The sequence below is a fragment of the Harpegnathos saltator genome, unplaced genomic scaffold, assembly GCF_003227715.2.
Source record: "Harpegnathos saltator strain DR-91 unplaced genomic scaffold, Hsal_v8.6 scaffold779, whole genome shotgun sequence".
Taxonomy (NCBI): domain Eukaryota; kingdom Metazoa; phylum Arthropoda; class Insecta; order Hymenoptera; family Formicidae; genus Harpegnathos; species Harpegnathos saltator.
Window position 1 is genome coordinate 244,378 of NW_020230625.1, and position 27,061 is coordinate 271,438.

The following is a 27,061-nucleotide window of genomic DNA, read 5'->3' on the forward strand; positions in this document are numbered from 1 at the left end:
CGAGTAGGTAGGTAGGTGGGCAGTCAGTCAGTCAGTCAGTCAGTCAGTCAGTCAGTCAGTCAGGTAGCCGCATTTGCGAGAGAAAGAGAGCAAGAGCCGGGAGGGAGAAAAGGAGGAGAGACAAATGGACAGGTTTCGCGGCCGAGGAAGGAAAGGGACGAAGGAGTCGGCAGGGCGAGAAGAAAAATGCGCGTAGCCTTGCGTGCTGTCGAACGTCGTCGCTGACAGGAGCGCGTTGATCGATGGCGAGGTGTATATCGCGCGATCGTTAGATTCGACGACTCCCGGTCCCGGGGTCCATGATCGAGATCATTAACCCCAACTCCCCCCCTCCGGGGCGAGCGGTGTGTTGCGTTATTTCACGAGGGATAAGAATCCGTTGACTAATTCCGTAATAGCCGGGCGTGTCGGCTATGGCAATTTCCGCGAGTCGACGCTGCAAAGTTGCAGCGTTAAATTACTAATAATACTTCGCGCGCGCGCGCGCGCGTGATTTCTGTGATTTATTCGCGAGCGCGCGTTACGCTCCGGCTGCGATTTTCCCGTGGAGAGGAAAGAGAGAGGGAGACGAACATATTCGGGCAAGATTAGCAACGGCGACGGAAAGATTGGAGGGTATTAACGGTCAAGTGAGAGAGCCCGCACGGTGAGCGTGTGTGATACTCCGTTCGCGTGACACCCACTAATTCCTGCTTATAGCTCGCTTATGCGCTGAAACTTCCCACTCGGAGTTCCCGTACCTCCTCCTAAGATTGTCTCCTTCCTTCTTTTCTTTCTCCCTCCCTCCCTGTCCGTCCGCCCGTCTGCCTGCCTGCCCGCCCCTTCTCTCCCCGTGTCTTGGCGCGCTTCGGACGACCAACATTTTCATTATTTATTCCAATCGAATGTCGTGTCGCGACGCGCGGCTCGTTGGTTTCCGGTTCTGGAGAAAAATGTCGGTTCAATCGCGCCGGGGGGCTATAGCCATATCGCAGTGTGTTGGATAAATTTGTGAATTAATAATACCTCGTCTCTTATGCGCCATCCGCTGGATCCCGGCGCATACGTGTGTGTATGTGTGTGCGTGTGCGTGTGCGTGTGCGTGGGGAGCGAACTAGCCGCAACTTTCCTCCGCAAGCACATGTACATACGTACTTTGTTACTGTTACCCCGAGGAACACGTCACACGATTGTACGCGCGCATCTATAGACTCGCCGCGTCACACATGCCGCGTTTCTCACAGGGCTTCCGCTTCTCTCCGAGTCTCTCTCGCTCGCTCGCTCGCCCGCCCGCCGCGCCGCGCTACGCCGCTGGCTCGATAAGATTTTCGAGTCACCCGCGAGGCCGGTTAGTCACCAGATTCCGCTCAAGCGCAGGCGACGCAATCGTTCCCTGCCGCCGCTTGCCGCGTGCCGAGACCCGCGGATTATCGGCACGTTATCGCCGAGAGCCAACTACCCTAGGGATGTCGATTTTTAATCGATTTAATCGAAGATCGATTAATCGGAGCCTAAAAGATCGATTTTAAATCGATTTTTTAGAACTGAATCGGTTCAAGCATCGATCTGGAAATGGTCAACACGATTTTTTCAGTTTCTACTAGTAATATAGTTTTTTTTTTTTTTTATTCTTTTAGTTGTAACACTTGAACTCACTCAATGGCTGCACAATACACATTACGTTGCCTTTAGGACCGATGTCCCAGGGGCGAACATTTTCAGCGGAACGGAACGCGCAAACCAATCACAGCCACTCCATATAATAGTGATACTCTAGTGATATCTTACTTAATAACGTTTAAAAACCCTTGATTGATGTTTAATCAAATCCTTAGCATAAAGATTTAAAGATCTCTTTCTCTGTCTTGTTCTGGCCATATACACACACACACACACACACGCACACAAAACGTACAACCAAAAGAATACCATCTGTTTAATTTCTTTAATTCATATTAAACTTTATATGAATTACACGAGGTCTACTTTAGAGTGTAGAAATTTGACAGATAGTATACTTTAATGAGTGGTTCACTCTACATGCATACCGATTCAAATCGATTCTTTACAAACCGATTTTCTAAGGATCGAGTTTTTCTCCGTGATTCGAATCGATCTCTAAATCGATCTGTTTGAAAAAAATCAACATCCCTAAACTACCCCTCTGTGGCCAGCGTTCGGATATCGTTCGATTTTCGCGCGAGAATACCGTTATCGCAACATTTTTGTACGCTTATCCCGAAATCGGTTTTGGAAACTTTGCTTTTATAAAGCATTGGCAGGCTTTAAATTAATTCAAATACGTTCCGTAATTAATTAAATAAGGTCTGCCAACCTTTTAACAAAAATCACAGTTTCCGAAACCGATTTCGAAGCAGCTTTTTAGTAATTACATTCCGTAATTGATCAGCTGATTATGCTTGGACGGTTCACAGGCGTGTACTATTTCTATATTTTCTGTTTGCGAACGTTTAGCTATTATTTTTATAATATTAGAGAAATGGGTATATTTTTTATTGTTTATTATCTCGATAATCGATGAGCTGATCAATTGCAGAACGTATCTAAGTTAATTTAAAAGTCCACCAACCTTATAACTATAACCAAAAGACCTGTTCCGAAATTGATTTCGAAAACTTTGCTTTTAATTATAAAATTGACAAGCCTAAGATCAATTCAAATATGTTCTGTATTGATAAGCTGATTAACTTGGACGTTATCACAGGCGTGTACTATTTCTGTCTACAAACTTTTAGCTACCATTTTTATATTGGAGAAATGGGTATATTTTTATCGCTTATCTTATAATTGATGAGCTGCTCAATTATGGAACGTACCTAAGTTATAGTTCAAGACCTACCAACCCAGTAACTAAAACCAAAGTTTCCGAAACCGAGGAGGAGGTCTTGTACATGCTCCACCCTCGCGAGAGAACTTTCGTCCCTTCGCACGCCGATCGCGCGCCGAAATAGCCTGAGAACTCGAACATTCGCGCGTAGATCGAGTCGGCGAAATCAATTATTCGTATCTTTCGATTTCTCCGCATGACCCGCTAACATCCACTCGTCGTGTAAGGTGTGTCCAGCCGCGGGACTCTAACGGCTACAACCGAGTCTGTTGGCGGGAGGGAGACGGGGGAGACGACCCAACCTGACCCCGCGATCTATATTTATCGATTTACGTCGCCTAAATGTGCCAAATACCTCGACACGTGTTCGAATGCCATTTTGACGCGGACCACGTGGTGGTGGTGGTGGTGGTGGTGGTGGTGGTGGTGGTAGTGGTAGTGGTAGTGGTAGTGGTGGCGTTTCGTCTCGCGAAGCCAGAGTCGCATGGATGTTACAGGAATCTCTCTCTAGAGCCCGCAATCCGACAGATGATTCGGGAGAAGCTTCGTTAACCCAATAACGAGATAAGTTCCACCTGCGACAACTGACGGCAACGACGGCTAGTCACTAGTAACGACTTTCGGACACTCTGTCAAAATGACAAACGCACCTCGGCGATTGCACGCGTTCGATGAAAACTTCAAGTTCTCGCCGAGACCCCATTTGAATTTACACCTCACAGCGGCGATACAATCAGACGAATAAATTCTCGCGTATAGCACGCATTGTTTTCCCGCTGCGACAACCATATACACGCGCGCGCAAGAGAGAGGAGGAGAGAGTCGTGTTTTAATCAACTGTACTTCAACAATTTCTTCCTTGACCCTTAAAGGTTACTACGAGTGAAATTTCACCCCATTTTTGGTCTTATCAAAAAACGTCGTAATCGACAATACTAGTTTTATAGATATTTATTCGCACTATCAGTGCGAATAAACATTGATAAAACAGGTTAATTCTCGCATATACTCTGCTTAACCCTTTGAGTCACGCAATTAAGTGAATGATCGAATTCTCACAAAAATCATGATTCTATACGTTTTTAGGGTCGCTGAGTTCGAATCAGAATTTCGAGAAAATGCAATCCAAGATGGAAGACGCCTTATGGCGGCTTGAAAGGATATTTGACGATGTTGACGAATCCGTACAAAAATTATTCACTGAGAAGATTGAATTCCTGGGTCAATTCTAATAGCAAATTCGTATTTAGCACATCCAAATTTATATAGAAACATGTGTCGCTTTCTTTGCAAACAAAAATCATCATCTGTCGGAATAATAATAAATAAATTTATTTATAGCAAAATATTCGACAAATTTTCGAATTATCTGGACATATGTAACGAATTCAAGACTATGAATGTAAAGAGAAAAACATTGAAGATTATCGAATTCCAACGCTATTCCACAATTTTTGTGTTTTTCTTCAATATCTTTTTTATATCATGAAAAATACTAATATAACAAAAATTCAGCAACTTCAAAATAATAAATATAATATAGAAAATTCTTCTTTCTTCGTAGAATCCATTCTTTGTAGAAAAACAATATTTAGAATATCAACTTTTCAGCGCAATTCTCGAAATGTAGCTTCAATATTTCGTTTGTAACAAAAAAAATCTTTATTTTACCCTGATCTGATAGCGGATTAGTAATCAGCAACCTCAAAAACAAATTTAAGTGAAGAAAACAGTGTGTTTATGGGAGATTTCTTTTTCAGAAACGAATTTATTCTAAAACAAACGCTTTTTTCGTCTTAATTTGTTTATAACAAAGAAAATATAAACAATATTGATGAAATCAATGAACATTTATCATAATTAAGTATTCAAATAGTGGATAAGCAAAAAGGAATCATTAAAATTGATGAATTCTGTGAAATATAATCGAAAAATGAAGAAAATAAAAGCGGGACACGTGTGTCTCGCTGTGACGCAAAGGATTAAAGAGTAACAGCAGAAATTAACTTGGGGTGATATTCGTGCTCTTAAGGGTAGCTCTTAAGGGTTAACCTCTCTTCGCTACTCCACATACTTTCATATACAGGGTGGTGACCCACGTAAAGTGTGACAATCCGACATAAATTATGTAAGCGTAAACATAAACACATAGGAGAAAAGATTCAACTCAAAAGTAAAGCCGTATGGTATAATAAATTTCGAGACAGAACCACATGCGCAAAGCGATGTTACGTTATTTACAAGACTTTACAAGCGTAGAAAGTGTAAAAAGATGTAAAAATGTATCTGGCAGGTAAAGTCGATCGAGGTCGCTTGAGGTACCGAAGAAGTTAATTTCCCCGAGTGTCGAAGCTGTTACGTCACAGACAGTCGCATTTCCTCTCCCTCTCTCTCTCTCTCTCTCCGGATTCATCATCTACGATGGATCCGGACACCCGCGACGCGACCACCGCGCGCACGGCGCGAGGAGTCGCGGGTCGCCAACGCGCCTTAATCTTCCTCTTCTTCTTCTTCGGCATGCCATTATAATCGCCTTTGGCGCTCGACGGAGTCTTCGCGCACAAAGCAGCCGAGGCAAGTTCAACATCCCGCTAATGGTTCAGGTTCTCCACCTCGGCGAGGAGCGTTCACCAGGTGGTGCTGCTTCTCGTCGCGGCAAGGAAGGGGGGGGAGCCGATCCATCGATCGCTCGCGTCGATAACTCGGGATCACGCAATGATCGAATATATCAGCGGGACAAGGCCCTCGCTTTCGCGCTTGGGCTTCTTCCTCCTTTCCACTCCCCCCCACCCCCCCCCCCCACTCCGCGGCGGGAAAAGGAAAGAAAATGGGAAAAGAATGTGTGCGGAGGCTACACGTGACAGCGGATGCTCGACAGCGCGTCGCGTCCCCCGTACGTTGTTTCGCGCTCGACATTCATTTATGCAAATCGACGTTCTCGGCGTTTCTGCTTTAAAACGCGCGTGGAGAAACTCTCGACGGTCCCTTTCGCATGTTATCCTGGCGCGTTTCCCTCCGTCCTTCTAACCAGCGGCTTTTAGATTTTCACTTTCACGGTGCGCACTGAACGTTCACCCGATTATCCGACGATACCCGGGCAATTGTCGTAGGCGCGGGGATTTTCCACGCGATTCGTTATACACATTTAATAAATAATTATTTGCACGAATCGCGCTCGCAGCGAAGCCGGTACGTCGATATCGCTGAGGAAGAATGTCGTCCGACGCGGCTTTTCGCCAAGAGATGAATTTACGGCTAATAAAGTAACATCGATTAAGAGGCATTGACGAGCAAGAGGAGGAAGGGGGAGGGGGAACGAGAAGAGACGGGCGGGTGAGGAAAAAAGTCCATGGGTCCAAAAGGTTTATGATAAAAGAGAAGAAAAGGAAGCACGGATGACGTCATGGCAGTCATTCGCGCCACTTAGGCGAAGTCAAGGGATCAATTTACGACGTGAATGGTCAACTACTGCCGCTCCATTCGAACATTCCATCCTCTCCGAGCCTCGAAACCTCTTTTCCGCTTTCGTCCATCTCTCTCTCTCTCTCTCTCTCGCGCGCGCGCGCGCGCGCGGGGCCAAGCAGACCGCTGCGATCATCGACAATCGATCGAATTGTATAACGTAGCCCGGATAACGATGACACAGATTGAGTGAGGAGGAAAGAATCATCGAAGGACGAGCGAAGGGGGAGAGGAGGAGGGACGTTAGCCTAGTCTTCTCTTGCGTGTCGATTGTACGCTCGTTGATCTCCCTTCCCCTCTCTCTTCTTCCTTTCTTGTTCGCCGAAGACGGTCGTCTTCTTTTCAGGGCGCATCTTGCCATCTGCGTTTCCTCAAGGACCTTCCAGAAGACCTCGAAGCGGTTCGGGGATCCAATTTTCTCGCACCCACGTGACATCGCGATCGTTCCCTCCAGCAATATGACGCTGAATAATTTGCGATTTACGGGATATCGCGTTACTTGCGAGCGCGTGGGTGGCCGTTAGAAGAAACAGCAGACAAAGAAAGAGAGAGAGAGAGAGGACGGAGAGGAAATTTCTGTCGATGATCTAAATCTAGATCTGATATCTATATCGAGCATTTACGTTGTATTATCGCTCGCTCGCATTACATTTCAACATTGTCTCAGTCGACGCTGCGCGCTTGATAAACGAAGACCCGTGACTTATCACGCGACCGATATTTTATCCCCGCTAATCGATCGGGGGGCAGGGGGAGGGGCAGCGCATATATAAATCGCGACGAGAACGGGAGATATTCTCAGCGTGTTTCGCGTTTCGCCGCTTCGGCGGCTTCTGTCATCAGCCATTGGCTACGGCGGAGCACATGTGTGGAATCCACGATTACGTATTAATCGCGTCAGCGTCTCGCGGGGGGCGGGAGAGGGGAGAGAGCGAGAGCGAGAGCTATAAAATTGAACGTGAGCGCTGCTACTTAACCTTTAAATAGCCAGCTGTCAGAAAAATAAATACGATATACGATTTAGCAACGTTTTGGCACGCGTCGGCCCGGCGATCATCATGGTTGGCAAGGACATTTGACACTTGTCAGAAGCACGGAATTAGATTTTCATTCTTTGGCATTCGCCTGCGCTCTTGAATCGCGATTTTGTACGCGTAACGCCGCACCTTCGCGGTCGCGCGATCTCTCCCCGGTTTTCGTTTATGTCCCGCGGGCTCGATTTATCGCGCAACGCGCGCGCGACTTGTGAGTAGCTGCGAATTTACGCGAGGGAGCTACCCAAAAGAAAGTAATTTCAGTACGAACGGAATCATCTAAATTTTAGATTTTACTCTTATATAGAAGCCTCGAGAGGATTTCTCGAAAATTAAGAGGAAAATATTATAAACACGTTATTCTTACAGTTAGAGGGGTTATAAGTTGTATATATAATGCACATTTTATTGATTTTAATATATAATATATAATATAATATAAATTTCCTCTTATACACAGATTATTTAATCTTTTTTTAAGAGGATTATTATTTATTCTTACTGTACTTTATTCATACTGATTATACTGGTTAATTTGAAAAATTATAATATATAGCGAAAAATATATATAAAAAATATATAGATGTACTTCTGGTTCCGGTTCTACAATAAATAGGCACGAATGAAATAAGAACATCGTGACAAACAAATTTCCAATCAGTTTTGTTATGGACTTGATAGCTACAAAGATGTTCATCATAACCAATTGTATGAAACGTAGTTAAAAGAAAGAATATATTATTCAACTTCTTGCAATAATTATAAACTTTATTTGACCAAATATGGGTAAATTATCTTCGTTATATGTTACAGCAACACACATATCTTCTTTAAAAAACGTTCCAAATATTCTGACCCATATAGTATATAGTTATTTTTTCGTTTATGTCTAGAGGTAGAGGTAGAGCATAACTGAACAAAAAAGAAGCGGAAATTCAAATCAACATATTGCTCTTCACATAAGAGAAAAATTAATTGATATAAGAACAAATTCTCTTGAAATAAGGGAAAAACAGAATAATATCTAATAAATTTTAGACCAGGGGTTCCCAACCGGGAGTGCGAAAAAAACATTTTTTGGGGTGCAAGAAAAAGTGATTGTAATTAATAATGATTAAGATGAATTCTGGAATAATCCGGCATTTTTACTATCGAATTAAAAAAAATTACATATTTTTTATTAAAATTATATATTTTTTACGTATCTGTACGTATATACTCATTACGTATCACTATGCGAAGCTTGATACACTATGCGAAGCACGGATAATAATTTTATATTAAAATCATAGTTAATTTCTAAAAAATTGAATATCTTTTTTGATCTTTAACTTCTTACCTTAAAACCCTAACAATTAACTTTCACCATAAAACATACGAATAATTTTTTCTTTGTAAGAGGTGCAAAGGTTCATTAATAAATTTTTAGGGGAGCGAAACACAATAAAGGTTGGAAAACCCTGTTTTAGATGAATGGTTCACTTTAATCGCTTCATCGAAAGAGAAATCCTTTTCCTGTAAGAGGCTTCGCTTAGAATATGAGACTATGGGAAAAATCACTTTACAAATAGAATACTTTTTTTTTGGTAGACGACGACGCGACTCGACGTCTTTGCGAGTACGAGGGTAGTCCCAGAAGTACCTGACCTAACGTATAGATAGCGGTTGTTGTTTGAAAAGAATGACTATGGTAGAAAGTACCAACCTTATAAAGCTTAAGTTTGAAGTTTGACGACGCTACGTTGTTCGGTATTTGTTTGGCAGCCATCAATAGTGAACGCTCTCAGTGAATTTGTAAACATGGAAGAAATTGGTCATCGTTATGTGATACAATACTTTCATTTGAAAGGCCTCAGTCCAACCAATATGAAAGCGGAGCTAGATTCTACTCTGGGGGAGTCTGCTCCTTCGTTTACAACAGTAAAATATTGGATGGCAAAGTTTAAACGAGCTGCCAAGACGAACAATCGCAGTGGTCGACCAAATGAGGTGACCACGCCAGAAATGGTGAAGAAAATCCACAAGATGGTATTGGATGACCGTCGACTGAAAGTGCGCGAGTTAGCAGACGTGGTAGGCATTTCAAAAAGTGCTGTACATCGCATATTGACTGAAAATTTGGACATGAGAAAGCTGTGCGCAAGATGGGTACCGCGATTGGAACAAAAACAGCATCGTGAGGATGTTTCAATCGAGTGTTTGGTGAAATTTCGCGGCAATAAAGTCGAGTTTTTGCGTCGATTCATGACCATGGATGAAACATGGGTCCATCACTTCACACCTGAGACGAAGGAACAGTCAAAACAATGGACCAAGGGTGGCTTGATGGCTATTTCGAGGAGCTCGACGATTCTCACAGGATAAACAGGGTATCGAAGCTATTGAACATCGCTGGGAAAAGTGTATCGAGCTAAAAGGAGACTATGTAGAGAAATAAAGATATTTTTTCCCAAATTTTTTGTGTTTTCTTTGTTAGGTCAGGTACTTCTGGGACTACCCTCGTATATCCTCCGTGCGCTCCGGCGATTCCAATTTCGAGATCTTTCGATATTGATAGGCTATTGATAGGCTTTATTTGCGACGATTGCTCGCCGTGACGAAAGCTCGTCTATCTCCCGATAAATGGATAAACAATCTCGAGCGAGGCGCAAAGCACTGAATCGCGAAAATAAACTTGTCGCCGCAGCCGAGATCGGCCGCCCGAGAGAAGGCCGCCAGCACCTCGGCACCAGGCTTTTGCAATCGCGTTTCTCCTTTTTTTCCCTGCTTCATCTTCAGTTTCCGTTTACTATTTTTAAGCGCCGCGCAGTTCGCACTCGCCTCTTAACCGGCGGTCGTAAATAAACTTGTCGAGTGTATTTTTACGCCAGGTCGCCAGAAATGACTCGTGTGCGTCGCCGCTGACGAAAATCCTGTTGAGACGCGAAGTAAAAAGACGGAGAAAAAAAAAGAGGGAAAGAGAAAGAGGGGGGAGGAGAGAGAGAGAGGGAGCTCCAAGGAAACAGGCTGCTAGAATCAGAGATGAATGGCGCGCGGCGGCCCGACTTTATTAACATTCGGAGATCTCCGATGCGAAAGCAGCGAAGAGAAAGAGAGAGGGAGAGAGACGTTAATTACCTTCCGTGTAATAAAATATCCTCCGATTTATCTCTCGCCTTGTCCTTCCCGCACGCACGCGCGCGCCGTATTAAAATCTCATTATCAGGCAACTCGTCGGCAACATCGCGCGAACCGAGCACCCTCCCTCTCCCCCGGCCCCTCTTTCGCACAACATCCAAGCAACAGGCCTCGCGAGTCTCTCAGATGGACTGACGATTCTCCTTTATTCTCTTTCTAGATCGACTGTTGGAACTGCGCGCGAAAAGTGAGAGCGGGTAGAGAGAGAGCGTCGACGAAGGGCGGGCGGGCGGGGAGAGAGTCTGGCCGATAAGACGCGGATGGTGGTTGTAAATAAAATCGGTCGTCTCTCTCGTGACTGTCGCGCACACACGCACGCACGCACGCGTGTCTCGAACGGCCGTTCTTCTCGCTCCGAGCTGTTTACGCGCCTTCGAGTGTTGCGAGTGTGAGAACTGGTGAGAAATAGGGGGCAAACGGGACGGGGGGCGAGCCACCTCCACCGCGGTGGATGCTAGATAACTCGTTGGATATACCGCCACCTGACACAGTGTGGCATATGGCCCTGGACTATGGTACTACCACTTGCAATATGCACCACACGAATCGACTAGGTACGTATCAACGAACGGACTCTCGCCGCGCGCCGCCTCGCGCAGTGGGAAATTTCGATGACTTTTTGGACAACAATCTTGTTAGAGCTCAGTTCTTCGTGAAACTGAATGCATTTTTTTTTTTTTTTTTCTTTTTAATACTCGTAAAGACTTATACTTTAGGCAGGAACTGTGGAAATTTCGTTATTGTTAAATCTACATTAAAGAATGATGATCAAATGCGAGTAAACATAAAACTCATACATCAACCATATACTCTTAAATATTTAAAACGTAGAAGCCTTTAGCCTTAAACTCTTGAACCCAAAACCCTAAGCCCTTAAACTTAAACTCTTCAACCTTAAACCCTAAATTTTTATACCCGAAATCTCTAAACCCTAAACTTTTGAACCCTAACTCTTGAATCTAAAATTATAAAGCCGAAGAAATAAAAAAAGGTAAAAGAATAAGCAAATTAAGAAAAATGAAATAAATAAAAAAATAAAAAACAAACCGCTTTCACGACGCGACTGGTTACCTTGACGGTTTAGGGGCTTTCATTCATTTTACATATGTAATGATAACCAAAGACAGTCAAAATTATTTTCACTGAAAATGAAGCTTTGAAGGTTTAAAGATTTAGGGCTTCAGAGATTAAAGTTTAAAGGTTAAGGGGTTGAGGGTTTCAGGAGTCAGAGATTAAGGGTTTGGCATATAAGGTTTAAAGATCCAGTTCTAGTGTTTCAGGGTTTAGATTCAAGAGTTTGGAGCTTAAGTGTTTAGGCTTTAGAGATGTTGGGTTTAAAAATTTAGGGTTGAAGAGTTTAAGGGCTTAGGGTTTAACAGTTTAAGGCTAAAGGTTCTACGTTTTAAATATTTAAGAGTATACGGTTGATATATGAGTTTGACGTGTACTCGCATTTGATCATCTTTCTTTAATGTAGGTTTAACGATAACGAAATTATAATATTTAAACAAAAAATTCATTCAGTTTCATGAAGAATTGAGCTTTAACAGAGATTTTTGTGCAAAAAGTCATCAAAATTTCCCACTGTGCCTCGCCTCGCGCTTCCGCGAGCTCTTCTTCTTCTTCTTCTTCTCTCTCTCTCTCTCTCTCTCTCTCTCTCTCTCTCTCTCTCTCTCTCTCGTCCTTCATCGCGGACAAATTCTCTCCGGTGAATGTTGTGACCTGTCGTACGCGTCGCAGGAGAAGCTTCTCTCAAAGTAGAAAGACTGTGCTACTTGCTCTTACTTTACCGCGCTTCTTGTATTTTTTTTCCGCTCTCCCATCGTTTGTAAAGCCGCTGTCTTGAATCCGTCCGCTCGGCGATGGCTGATCGATCGCACTTCTAAGGATCGGCCCGATGTCGATTGTCCTCGAAACTTGCGTTCAGGCTGACGAGAGAGAGGGAAAGAGACTCGGGTGCTATTTCTGTTTACCACAAACTTGGTCTTAGCTATTAATCTTGTAATATTAGATAAAGAAATGGGCAGATTTTTTATTACTTATTGATAATTAATTAAATACAAAACGTATCTGATAAGAGAAGCACCAGAATCGGAGAGGCGCTTTTGGAATGCGGTTCGTTGCAACAGATAGTCCTTCGTGTCATATATCAAGAATCCCAAACATTATAGCTTTAGACCTCTTATTTTTTTACAAATTTAAAATAAATCATGTTGACGTCATTGAATTGATTAAAAGTGAAAGCTATCATCAGATATCATCTCAAGCTAATTTTTCTTATTATTGTTTATATAGCAAAGTATATACAAGAATTGATCTGTTTTATCATAATGTTGTCACTACTGATTGTGCAAATAAATTAGTAGTCAGTGTGGTTTAATAGGATCAATAATTCGCATGGGATGAAATTTCATCCATGGCAGTCTTTAGGGATTCATCGGAACCCTACCTATGTGCCCTAAGCATCGCGGGAAGGTCGATTTTTATAAAGCGGCCAAGCGGTTGATCGATGACATCAACATTTTCATGTTTCTTTTTAATTTGTAAAAAGAAATAAGAGAGAGAGGGGGGGGGAGAGAAGCTAATGTTTGGAATCCTTAATGTTGAAGGACTATCTATCGTCACCAAGCGCATTCCAAAAGCGCTTTTCCTTCCCTTAAAAATTAGTTTAAGGTCCACCTATCTTATAAAGAAAATCAAAATTTTCGAAACCAGGCCTTTAGATACCTTTCGTAATTGATCAGCTGATTCATCGTGAGCGTCTCGTGAAATATCTCGCTGAAGCACGCCGCGCGGCTCTCCGTTCTCCGTCTTGACCTTCGAATATTCCAGCGTTAACTATTTTTACGTAGCTAAGCCTTCCGAGTCCAATTTTCGTTAAGATAAAGTTGGCCGGCTTAAAATTCGCTCGACGAAGCGGAAGCGCGCGCGCGCTCACGCTCACGCTCGCGTGTATATAAGTCGCGCGCGTTTTAAGAGACCACGTATACAAATGTCACAGCCTATATATAGCGAATGTTCGTCTAATCTTAGCAAACCGGCCACCGGCCAGAGACACGAGCAAAAAAGTTTCTACGACTCTTTTCCTTTGTGCCTCGTTGGCCAGAATGGGAGGTAATCGCGCGCACGTGTCTCTGTGTGTGCATATGTGTAGTAGCGCCGCGGCTCGTTACACTAAAGAAAAGCACCCGTCGCGGCGATTAAGGCAAGCCAGAAATTCACACACATATTTAAATCAGCCGCAACGAGCTTGAATCGTAACTTGTATTTTCGCTCTCCACGTCACCGTCCATCAAGCCGCGTGCCGCGGCTGTGAAATAACACCGAGGTGATCTGCATATGTGTGACTTTGCAGCGATTTTAAATTCCAATTAAATTCGGGCTTGTTTGCATCCACTCGCGATTCTCGATCGCCAGTATTTTCGTTACGCGCTCACACACGCGCCGATACGAGCGGGAGAGGCTCGCGATTATGGGAAGAAGACGAGGAAACTGGGACACCCTCTTTCTCCCCCCTCCCCCCCCTCTCTCTCTCTCTCTCTCTCTCTCTCTCTGCGTTGACGGGAATTCGTGTGACACCATAACCTACCGCCTATAACTCGGTATAAACGATCGAGCGACCTACCTTCTTTTCTGACCCGGCTGAAGCGGAGGAGCGTAATTTCCATCGCGTGACAGGACTATCCCGAATCGTTTAATTATGCAGCCGACGTCGCGCATGCGATGGCAAAACAATTGTAATGGAGTTGCAACGGCGTTCCGAGAAAAGTCACCTGTGTATCTAACCGGGGCGGGGAGAGGGAGAATAATTGACCGCGCGATTACCGATTCGCGAGAGAGCGAACTCTCTCTTGAGTCTTAACGCGTGATAGTTATTTCGACATTTCACTGGGATTCCGGGATCGGTAAGAGTGACATCGATGTTTGACATGGAAATTAACATTGAAATTTAATATCGATATTCGATAAATATCGACTCTATAACATCGATATCTACTTGACATCAATGTTTTTGTTCAAAATTAATTTCTTTTATTGTATATTATACGAAATTAATTTGTTTTTATTTAATACATAAAAGATTACGATATAATAAAAGAATTATGCGACAAAAGAATTACACGAGCAAATATTGTTAACAGAACATAAAAAATTCACAGCAACATGCACTCGTCACAGATTCTTTTATTGAAAAATACAAGCTGTAGAACAAGAAAAATGAGAATAGACGATATAAACAGGACGTATCTCGATTCTTATAAGTTCCATAAATTCTTATTTACGGATTATAAAAGTAATATCACAGTTGATTATTTCTTGTCCGTAAGGGGAATAATCCATTGTGATTGGTTAATTTTCTTACTGTTTACGTTTTTCTTACTCATACTCGTGTTTCCTTTTTTAGCTGCAATGTCGGCATTATCTTGCGATTTTTCTCTTCCACCTTGCTTTTTAAACTATTTACTTTTTAAACTAAAACTATTTGTCTTAAAGTTACGATTGTTTTCTCAAGTGGAACATGTATGTCCTAGAGGTGACGAAAGAGTTAAATGTGTAAAAACAGAATATCGAAGAAAAAAACGTCGATCAAGTATCGATGTAACGTTAGGCGTTACAAAATATCGAAACATCGAAAAATAACTTTCAATGATCACTTGACATTGATGTGTTTGCGGATCCCTACATTTCACTCGCGCGCGCGCGCGTCAACCGCGTGCACGGATAAATTTACGGATCACGACGAGAAGAAAGCGACAGCGCGGTCGCGTCGCGTTTTCGCCGCGGAGGAGACACGACGACGCGAGAGGCGCGGCGAACTATCGCTAGTTAATTTATATGTCGACGACGATACGCGCGCACACAAGCACACACAGACGAAGCGTGTGTTCTGCGTACACGCATTATGCACGCGTGCTCTCACTTTCTCGCGCCGGTCCCGTGCATACGGGCGCGTTCGTCGAAACGCCGAGGGTTGACCTACACACCGACATTTATTCGCTAATAATAGTCCCGCTGCCAGGTCATTGTTGTGCATACTTGTGCGTGCGTGCGTGCGTGCGTGCGTGCGTCCAGCTGTGTGTACGTACGCTTTGGAACGTGTATTGTCCGATATTATATTATATATACAGGGTGTTTAGAAAGGAGATTTTTTGGAGCAGATAGTATAAAAAGGCCCTAATAAACGGAAAATATTGGGTTGGCAACTAAGTGATTGCGGATTTTAAATAAGAATGAAAATTCAAAATTTTAAATTTGCTTATTTAAATTTTTTTCAATGCATGTATGCGATACATTGAGCTTCTCTGCAATATCACGTGTTGTGCTATGACGATCTGAATCGATAGTGGCCTTGATATGGCCATCTCATCGACTTCAACTGGACGGCTAGATCGTTGAGTATTTTTCAATGAAAAATCACCAGAACGAAATCTGGCAAACCAATTTTGACACTGCCTTTCTTTCAAGACTTCATTCCCATATACGGCACATAACTTCTTGTGTGCTTGCGACGCGTTCTTGCCTTTTCGGAAATAATACGATAAAATATGTCTGAAGTGCACGTTTTGCTCTTCCACTTTTAAATTGAGATAAAAACGAAACTAAAGAACTAATCGATATAATTTTTGTACTAAATGAAAGGTAGAGGTCCAAACAATAAGAAAAAAATATAGGTTAGGTACTTTGAACACGTTAACGAAACAAAAGAAAGTAAAATCCATCTGTCGACAAAATCCGCAATCACTTAGTTGCCAACCCAATAGTTTGAAAAATTATCATTTTCGAAGTTATGAATAATTGTTTATTTTGATTAAAGCATTTATACCCGCTGCTGGGGTGTAAAGTTTACAGAAGATTTTCTACGTGTCCTCTTGATGTTTCTACTTTTCTTTTTCTATTTCTATTTCTTTCAGCTTTCTTTTGTAGGGATTTTTTAAGAGCATGGTGTATCCTTCGTCGTTAAATCAGATGAATTACACTGGAGAGTAAGTACAAAATGCCTGTGAAGTAGTGGAACAGAGTCGGTAATTTTTCAACGAGTTCGCAATTTTGTGATATGAGAATGTGAAGTATGCGCAGAAATAGGAGGAAGACATGTGGTGGAAAATTTTGTACAAACTTTGCAAGCGAGCAGGTCAACTTGCTTTCAACCCTTAAACACTAAGATTCGTGAAAATTCACCCATATGTTTTAATTGTTGCCACGAGGAGCAAGGCGGGCGGTGTCCTGCTAGGGTTTATAATGTTCATGTTTTTCTTTTTTTTTTTCTTTTTTTTTCTACAGTGGAAGGTTATTATTTTTCCTTTAAAAAATTGTACATGATTTAAAACTGCTTTACATTTTGCTACGAATTTTTATCGAATATTTATAATTGATGCACACTCAAAATAATAAAAAAAATTATGTGAATATTCGTCCGTCCTGGTAATAGGAGGTAAGAAAAACATCCTAGTGTTCAAAGGTTAAAATATCAACAATTGTTCATAACTCCGACAATATTGATTTTGCGACCCACGTTCATTTCGCGAGTACTATCTGTCTTTAAGATCCTAACCCTTTTTTCTTAACACGCTGCGTATATGTGTTGTACTCGACGCGTCCGAGTATCGACTCGTCGCGGTCGTTGCCCGTGAATTTGACTTTTCGACTCGAGTGTCATTGTTTATTCACAGGCCGCGTCTGGGACGTTGGCGAGAGGGAAGGCATCTCGCGACAGCTGTTTTTTTCCTCTTTCGATTTTTCCCCGAGCGCCAGAAATGTCCAGGCGACAGTTCGCGATCGTCGTCATCGTCGTCATCGTCGTCGTGCATTCGCCGGTCGCCGTTTCTCAGATTTTCAAATCGGCCAAACCGGTTGACCGGTCTCTCCTGCATCGGCTCGCGATGTCGACGCAACGCGTCGTCGTCGATCTTTCGTAAACGACTGCGTGCCGTGCTTCTCTCTCGACTTCACCGACGCTGCAGCACGGCGCGTACGCGGTCGCGGTCGCAGAGACAATCGGCTCGAGGATGGCGAGAAATCGTGCGTGAAAATTAGATGGCGAACGAACAAGAGGCGAATAGTCTCGCGCCGTGCTCGACAGCGACAGGGGAGACGAGACGGCTGCCAGAGTGGCCAGAGTTTCTCTTGCCAGAATCGCCAGATCGTCTCGTGCCGTGCCTAGAATATGCAGGATTAACGGGAGAAAATGATACATCAGAGTTCACTTGACCGATCGAAATTCCTGCGAAGCAGCGCCGCCGGCGGTTACCAGCCGCCGCTTTTCCTTGTCCGATCTCGCGGACGTCGGAATTGACGAAGTAGGCGGCATTCGGCACTCTGGCACTTCTTTCCAACGACAATTTTCACCGTCGGCCAGCATTCTTGCTAGCGGGAAAAGAGACACTACTAACTGCTTCGCCAGGCGGGAGAGCTGAAGGGAGGCGAGGCGACGATCGAACGTCGTGTCGGGATGGATATGAAATTTATTGTAATTAGCAGTTAGGCGGGGTTTAAGTGCGTACATCCGGAGAGAACACTTTGTAGGAGGTTGCTCGTGTGCTCGGCGCAATTACCTTAATTAATGTGGGCCCTAATTGTCTTTGCCCGTAGTCGCCCGCACTCTACGCGCCGCGCATGGCGGCTGCGGCGGCGGCCGGCTCTCTCGCCGGCTGGCTTGCATTAAATAAAATCCACCGTGGCGCGGCAGATATAACCATTGTAACGGCAGCGGGAATGGGAACGATGCACTGTAATGACGTCGGCGTGAATTCCGCACCTTTCGCGTCCTCCCGAGCGCGCGAACGCACTCGCTCGTCGCGTCTAACGCGACTGCGCGGAAACCAATGGAAACGTACGCGCGTGCGGATTTTATATATCTTAGCGAAATGTAAAGAAAAAGGGAGAAGGAGAGAGAGAGAGAGAGGAATGTTGAAACATACGAGACAAAGAAATAATTCGAGGTCGGCAGCCAATTATTAGGAGTGTGATTTAGTTTTAAAGGCTTTGCAAGAGATGGCACTAATGTCAGTTTTGTCCAAGACATTGCAATCTCAGCTTTTGTTTTTTAATTCTAAGCATTCTTAATAATTTAATATCGATCCGTGATATTTAGTCATTTATTAACCGCAGACGCAGTAAAAGTCGTGTTAATTTTAAGCATTTTAAAAATGGAGCTTCCTGAAGGGCATTTTCGACATGCGTTGCTTTTGTTTTTTAATCAGAAGTAAACAGCAGCTGAAGGTCGTAGAATTCCGATAGAAACTTGTGATGATGTTGCTTCATCAATTAAGACACGTGAATATTGATTTAGATGATTCAAAAGTAGTGGCTTCAATGTTAACGACAGAGATCACTCGGGACGAGCGAAAAAGCTTGAAAATGCAGATTTCCAAGCATTATCGGACGTAAATCCAGCATAATTCATTTCAAAATTTGCCAGAGCATTGAATGTTAATCGTACACAACAGTTACAAACGTTTACATGATATAAGAAAGATTCACAGAGGGAAAATAGATTCCACGTCAATTATCAGAAAATGTCATTGCGGACCGGTTAAACAGTTGCATTTCATTGATCGCTAGACGAAAAATGAAAAGTATCGAATTTTTTGTATCGAATTGTTACTGGAGCTGAAAAATGGAGATCTATTTCGATAATCCCAAACGAAAAAAAATCATGAGTTGGTCCAGGCTAACCAGCAACATCCACTTCGAGGCGCGATATTCACGGTTCAAAGGTATTGCTGTGTATTTGGCGGGATTAAGAAAGTGTTGTGTATTATGAATTGATAAATCCGAATGAAACTATCACCACTGATCGTTACCGACAACAACTGTACAAATGAAGCGAGCATCGGGCCAAAAACGATCACCAATTGCGAGTAAACGACGCAAAGTGATCTTTTTCACAGTGCTCGACCTTATGTTGCATTATCAGTAAAGCCAAACGCTATTAGAACTGGAATGGGGAGTCTTACCACACCTCGCGTATTCTCCAGACCGATTGCTCCATTCGATTATCACTTGTTCCGGTCGATGCAACATGCTGTAGAGCAGGGTTTCTCAACCTTTTTTTATTTTGCACCCCTAAAAATTTATTAATGAACCTTCGAACCCCCTATAAAAGAAATTATTCGCACGTTTTATGGTAAAAATTAGTTGTTAGGGTTCTAAGGTAAGAAGTTTAAATATCAAAAATATATATTTAATTTGACGGTAAAAATGTCGGATTATTCTAGAATTTATTTTAATCTTTATTAATTACAATCACTTTTTCTCGCACTTCTAAGAATGTTTTCTCGCATCCTCGGTTGGGAACCCCTGCTCTGGAGGACACACTTCATAATTTCGAAGTGCGAAAATTTGTTGAAAATTGAATCAACTCCGAAAAAGAATCTTTTCGCGGAATATCGTCACGGAATCTATCTCTTGTCAGAAGATGCCAAAAGTTGTAGAAAACGAAGAAAAATATTTAGATAAAGGTATTTGTTTATTATCGTGTTTAAGTAAATCAGTTTTTGAAAAAGAACAGGTAACAGGCAATATCACACGGCGTAATTTGTTAAATCAGGTATGAGATGTAATTAATTAGAATTAATTAGGTAGAAGAATCGGTTGTACAGCCGATAGAGAGAGAGAGAGAGAGAGAGAGAGAGAGAGAGAACCGCGGTGAAGCGGGCTGAATGATGCACGCGCGTCTCGGGTTACATTGATCAATCTTATCTGCGGCGATTCAGTCGTCAATGAAACTCTTTTGCGTAATCGACAGAAATTCATGCGCCGCGGCCGGTCGACCACGGTATATGTGTGTGTGTGTGTGTGTGTGTTAATGAACTGGGCAGGCGGGCTATCAGCGAGATCCGCCACGAAGCACGATTCAGCCTGCGAGGGACAGACGAGAGCAGGCGAGACGACGAGAGACCTTGTTTCTCGCGCAGCCGACGCGCGAAAAGCGATCTCGTCGCCGGCTGGTTGGCAAAATTGCGGAGAGCGTCGGGGCCCGTCCGAGCGATCTCCGCGCGCGAGCGCATTCCGCCGCGGCGTGCCAATTTTCACGGGGACATGCGATCGAGGCATGCAAGTCGCGTGACTCGCTCACGCGAAGTCTGTCGCGCGATCGTACTTCGCGTATATGAAGCGTGTAATAAGCGCGTACGCCGCGCGAACGGCCAATCGATCGAACGAAGCTACGTATTCCTCTTCGAAGACTCCCTAGACCAGTGTTCTTCGAGTGGCATTCACTCGAATGGATGGTTCTTGGACGCGTTGCAATTGGACACGAAACTTGACACACGGTTCAGTTGTCCACTGTTCATTTGGACACAGAAAGATACACACCGTTTATTTATCCACCGTTCACTTGCTCACCATTTGTTTAGACACCGTTCTCACATGAACACCGTCCGTTTGGACACCGTTCAATTGCCCACCGTTCATTTAAACACAGAAAGATGCGCACTGTTCACTTGGACACAGAAAGTTACACATTGTTCGCTTGGACACCGTACGTTGTGATTAACGTTTCGTGATTAGCGTTTCGTTAATTGCAAAATAAGTGTCGCTTGGGATAAGAGTAAATTAACAGTAGAATAGACTTCTAAAAGGTACTTGCTTCGATTAGCAAATATGGCGCTAATTAAAAAATTAATATGTCGTGAGCGGAGCGCGATAGAAGCAAACCGTAAATAAATATGGCTTTCTGAGGGCCACGCGCTTCTACTAGCGCTGGGTCGTTAATTAACAAATTAATATCTCTCGAACGGAGCGCGATAGCAACAAACTGCGGACAGATATGGCTTTTTGAGAGCGACGCGCTTTAATTAGCGTTGAGTCGTTAATTAACAAATTAATATCTCGCGAACGGAGCGTGATAACAAACTGACAACATATACGGCCTTCTAAGGGCCGTGCACTTCAACTCGCCATTCCCCGAAATTAAATAAAGTAAAGAAATAAATGAAAAAATTTTCCTGTGGGAGGGACTTTCAGATGTGACAACATAGAGCTCATTAGTTTAAAAATGAGCATCAATGAGTTGATCAAAATCGTATTACTGATTTTTCAATTGACAAGTCTGCCATAAAATTATAGATTCTGAAAAAATTAGTAAAGGCTTCTGCGCAAGATTTGGCAATTAAATCTTTCGCCTTACTAAATTAATGAGTCTACGATATACTTAAAATAACAGATTCTCAAAAGATTAGCAAAGGCCCCTACGCAAGCTCGCCGCTCTCAGAAGCCCATATCTATTCAGAGTTGCTATCGCGCCCCATTCGCGAGATATTAATTTGTTAATTAACGACCCCACGCCAGTCGAAACGCGTTGCCCTCAAACAGCCATATATGTTCACGGTTTGCTTCTATCACGCTTCGCTCACGAGATATTAATTTGTTAATTAGCTCCATGTTTGCTAATCGAAGCAAGCAGCCCTTAGAAGTCCATGCTATTGTTGATTTACCTTTATCCCAAGAGACGCTTATTTTGCAATTAACTAAACGCTGTTAATCATTGTACAATGTTCGAATGAACGGTGTCCAAGTGAACGGTGTCCAAACGAACGGTGGTCAAGTAAACGGTGTCCAAGTGAAGGGTGTCTAAACGAACAAAGTGGGCAAGTGAATGGTGAGTAAATAAACGGTGTTCTTTCTTTTTGTGTCCAAATGAACAGTGGGCAACTGAACGATGTGTAATTGAACGTTGTGCATTTCCTCGTGTGTCCAAAAGCAACCATGTCCAAAATTCTTGTGTCCAATTGAACCGTGTGTCAAGTTTCGTGTCCATTTGCAACGTGTCCAATAAAACTATGTCCAAGTGATATCCGTCCAAGATAACATCAACATGTTTTTGTTTCATTTATAAAAAATTAAGAGGTGCCTGAAGCTAATGTTTGGGATTCATGATATGCACATGAAGGACTGTCTGTTGCAATGAACCGCATTCCAAAAGCACGTTTCCACTTTTAGTTCTTCCCTTATTAGATACGATCCGTATTTGATCATCGCCCAGATAACAAATAATAAAAAATATGTCCATTTCTCTATCTTATATTACAAAATTAATAGACGAAGTTTGTGGTAAACAGAAACAGCACATAATAATAATACATGACTGTGAATGTCCAGGCATGATGAGAGCTAATCAATTACGGAACGTAAAGGCTTGTTCCAAAATCGATTTCGAAAACTATGATTTTTGTCAAGGTTGGTAAGCCTTAAATTAACTTAGATACGTTCCGCAACTGATCAGCTGATCACGTTTGGACGTACATAGTTATGTACTATGTTCTGTTTACAGACTTGTTTTAGCTATCAATTTTGTAATATCAGATAAAGAAATGTACTTTTTATCAGCTAACCCCGCAATTAGTCTTGCGAAATTATTTTTGTTGACATAGCGAGTGGTACATAGCTTGGACGCATTTACGACCATGCGCTATTTCTGTTTATAAATTTGGTTTTAGTTATTAATTTTGTAAACAGTAGACAAAGAAATGAATAGACTTTTTATTATTTGTTATCTTGATCAATTACGGGACGTATTTCAGTTTAAGGCCTATCAACCTTATAATTTTGTAACTTAAAGCCAAAATTTTCCGAAACTAATTTCGGAACAGTCCTTTCTCTCCAACGTTATCCAACAACTGTTTCATGAGTGCGCAAGAACCGAGCGGAGGACCACGTTCCTTGCGACCCGTGTGAGAAATCGCCGAGAGAAGAGGCGAAGCGCGCGCGTCGTCCTCGAACAATGTCTCCTCCTGCGAACACTGACAAACGCGCCGGCGATCGTTCCGGTCGAATTTTCCGCGTTATCCAGCCCGCTCGCGCCTTCTTTCTCCCAACGCGCCAGACACGTGCATTGAACGTCGCTCTATCGAACGGGAATGGCGGCGCGCAATAAGCCTTGTGTGAAATGTCGCCTCTATTCTCTCGATGGCGAAGGGTAGGAGGACGGGGGGGCGCGAAAACGCGGCCGCCGCGCGGTAAGAGTCCATGTCGAGAGTCTCTCCTTTTCCTCCCCTCTCGCGCTGGTGAGTCTTCTTTCTCCCTGTGGCGCTATGTTTTTTTTTAAAAATGTATGGCGCGTCGCTATCGGCTATTATTCGCAACTGAGACGGCGAGTCGATGCGCCTCGCGCGCCGACACGACCCGCACCCTCACCTCGGCCACGGCATGCCGCGCGCGGAGCCGCGCCGCATCCTGCATAGTTCCGGCACAAAAAAACCGCTCGTTGCGCAGAATGCACCGCGATAGGACGGACGAACGAACGAATGCGTACGTTTCGCGGCCTTTCACAATGCGTCTCCAGCGGTGCGTGCGCGGGTCCGTGTCGCGTTTTTTACGGCCGCACGCTGACGTGTCGAACGTGCAACAATGCGGAGGGGGGGGGGGCGTTCCCGCAGAATTGATCCCGCGACGAGAACGACGGGGAAATTCGCGACTCGTCGATGAGCAGGCAAGACGCTCGTTCGCACCACCCGAGTAGAAAAATTAATAGAGCTCTGATAAGGGTCTGATTATTTTTCCCTAATATTGATCGGACCTAATATTAATAGAGATAGAAAGACAAGGGCCCTACAAGATGTATAATAAATGGTTTAACGGTTCTTACAAGGTTATATCATGAGGGCCTTATAAGGCAATATCAGCAGAACCTTATAAGTATTATTAATATTAATAGAACCTTATAAGGAAATATTTTTATTATTGCTTGAGTAAAAATATTTCTTCTTATTAATTTCTTCTTATTAAATAGTTCTTTTTACTTCAAGAAATTTAGACTATAATTTCTTTATTTCTTTAGAACTTTGTTAGTATATAGCAAGAATTTTTTATTTTAAAAATATAGCAAACTTTATAATAAAATATAGCATTTTTACACATAAAAATCCTGCTACTGTTTATATTAAAGGTTGCTACATTTCAAAACAAAGGCAATACTAGAAAAATTCTTGGAAGAGACTAATGAATGTGGCAACTAATAAAACTAATAAAATTTGTTTTTAATTACGGTATAATTAAAAAAATCTTCAGAAGAACCAGATAGAGCGTACCTACTAAAAACAATGCCAAACTATGACAATTTTATTACATGCTTCAGATCTTATTAATTTTCTATAACAAAACTTGATTTTGTATATCTAAAGCATCCTTAAAAGACCCTTCTAAGGCCCATATCAGTTTTACATGTTAAAACGTTATTTCATAAAATCTAAGGCATCTCTAAAAAGTTCTTCTAAGACCCTTATCAGCTTTCCCTGTCAAACAAAGCCTTACTTCGTAAAATCTAAGACCTTCCTAAAAGATCCTTCTAAGGTCCTTATCAGTTTTCCCTTCAAAGTCTTATTTATTAAATCTAAGGCACTCCTAATCAATCCTTCTAATGCCCTCATCACTTTTTTTTCACTTCAAAGCCTTATTTCGTAAAATCTGAGATATCCCTACAAGATCCATCTCGGGACTTGATGGGATAATAATGAGGCACCCTTTTTAGGGGCATCCTACTTTCAGGCTTATCGGGGCCTTATGCTTCATAAAGATGGCCCTAACAATTTTTTGCTTCGCTTCGCAGCGGCGATCTCGAACACGCGCGATGCTGATCGCGAAATGGAATTGTTCTCCCGGCTTGTCGGCTTTTACTTGCTTCCTCCCTTCGGCCGGCTTGCTCTTCCTGGCCTTTGTGCCTGGCCTCGTTGTCGAGGGCCACCGTGAGACAGCTGCGCGCAATCGTAAGCGCGGCGATAATGCACCCTGCGACGACGCAGAAGAAGAAACAGCGTCGGTCGCGTGATTCCATATTTGTCCGATTATGTGAAGACACTGACGAATAATTACGAAGGGGAATGATAAGCCGGCTTATCCGAGGCACTTGCGTAAGCCGTGTTTTGTCAATCGACGACTCGGTAAACACCGCCGCATGTGCGGCACCCGCCGTCATCCTCGACGATCTTGATTACAGCGGCGCGCGCAAAACGTCGCCGACGGTGAACGTTTTGTCGATTATGACGAAACGTCTTTGAAGCACGAATTTTTCTATGCAATAATAAAAGAAACTGATTATGTGTATAGTGGTTTTTTGGATCGCTGATTACGAATCTGGAGTTAAAATTTTAAAATTCAAAATGGCAGATTCAATATGGCGGCTTTAAATGGCTAACTTTGATATGATATTATGGATAAAACTCAGTATATATATGTTTTTCCATCAAAGATGACAAATACAGAGTCGAAATTAAAAAATTCAAAATGGCGGGTCCAATATGGCGACTTCAAATAGCTAACTTTGATATGATATTATGGATTTTAATTTCGGAAATCTGATAAGAAATTCGTGATCAACGACCCAGAAAACCTCCATGTACCTATTTTTGTCGAAATCGAAGGATTTTGAACATTTTCGTCCACTATATTGGATCTGCCATTTTGAATTTCGGAAATCTCATAACAAATTCGTAATCAGCGACCCAAGAAATCTCCATGTACGTATTCCTGTCAAAATCGAGGGATTTTGAACATTTTTGTCCACCATATTGGATCCGCCACTTTGAATTTCAGAAATCTGATAACAAATTCGTAATCGGTGATTTCGAAAAGCCCAGGGTATCAATTGTTATCCGTAAAGCTATAATTGTTCTCTCTGACACGAATTTCTTGTACAAAAAACACTGTTTTTTTTATATTTAACTATTCAATGTAAACAATTTCATAAACAATTTATGAGAATTACACATTACAACATACTTGATAACAATACTTAAGTGAAAACACAAAAAACAGCAAGAAAATCGAGTTTTTCATACCTAAGAAACGTAATAAAATGAAACAAAAAAGGTGGCACTCCAGAGTCCCGCTGTATTTCAAAGGGTTAAGACGATCGCGTGCGTATCTGTTAGGAGCAAACGCGAGAAACTGGGATGTTTATGACGCATTTTGTGGAAAAAGCACCTTTTCTCGTGCATTAATTAGCTTCGCGTGCGTTAATTCGCCGGGAGAGCAGGATATTCGCGTTCTCCGCCGCTCTTCATGCGAGAATCATCGGCGATATCGCACGCGTTTGATCTCCCGAGATAATTGCACGATCGGTGAAGGAAGCAATCTCTCTCTCTCTCTCTCTCTCTCTCTCTCTCTCTCTCTCTCTCGCGGGAGGGACTCCGCAGAAAATGTCTCCCGTTTGATACCGCTGATCGCGATTTGTGTTTTATGCAACTTGGTTTCCTCTGTGCGTCGATCGAGCACTTTCCGAGAATATCTGCGAATCGCATGGAGTTTTCTGAATAATTTAACTGCTAGCAGCTAGGTATTTCTGGCTTCGGCTCTACGTGCATAAGTCGCGCGTGTTAACTTGTGTGCGTGCGTGTGTGTATGTATGTGCGGACGTGCGGCGCGATGTTCGAGCGATCGCATATTCTCTCGTCTACATCGAATGGCGAATTTTTCGTCATTGCGTTAATCCTTGCAAATTTTCCCGACTCACCTTTGCCTTCCCACCCCCTCCCCCACCCCCTCCGGTCTCCTCTCTCCGGTCTCCTCTCTCCGTCAGACGGCTATCGATCGCATGAAAAATTCGCGATTTTCTTCCCGGAAG

The 27,061-nt window shown here is 42.9% G+C and overlaps 1 protein-coding gene across 6 annotated transcripts in view; it reads left to right on the forward strand.

The window, feature by feature from the left end:
• Positions 1–27,061, forward strand: part of HDAC4 (histone deacetylase 4) — a 218,179-nt gene that overhangs the window by 123,959 nt on the left and 67,159 nt on the right. For 3 of the 6 annotated variants that reach the window (XM_011154150.3, XM_011154153.3, XM_011154151.3), the window contains exon 2: positions 10,661–11,054. The exons of the other annotated variants lie outside the window; for them this stretch is intronic. In XM_011154150.3, coding sequence (XP_011152452.1) covers positions 10,952–11,054 — 103 coding nt within the window. In that variant the 5' untranslated portion in view covers positions 10,661–10,951. The remainder of the gene's footprint in view (positions 1–10,660; positions 11,055–27,061) is intronic. 6 annotated transcript variants of the gene reach the window in all.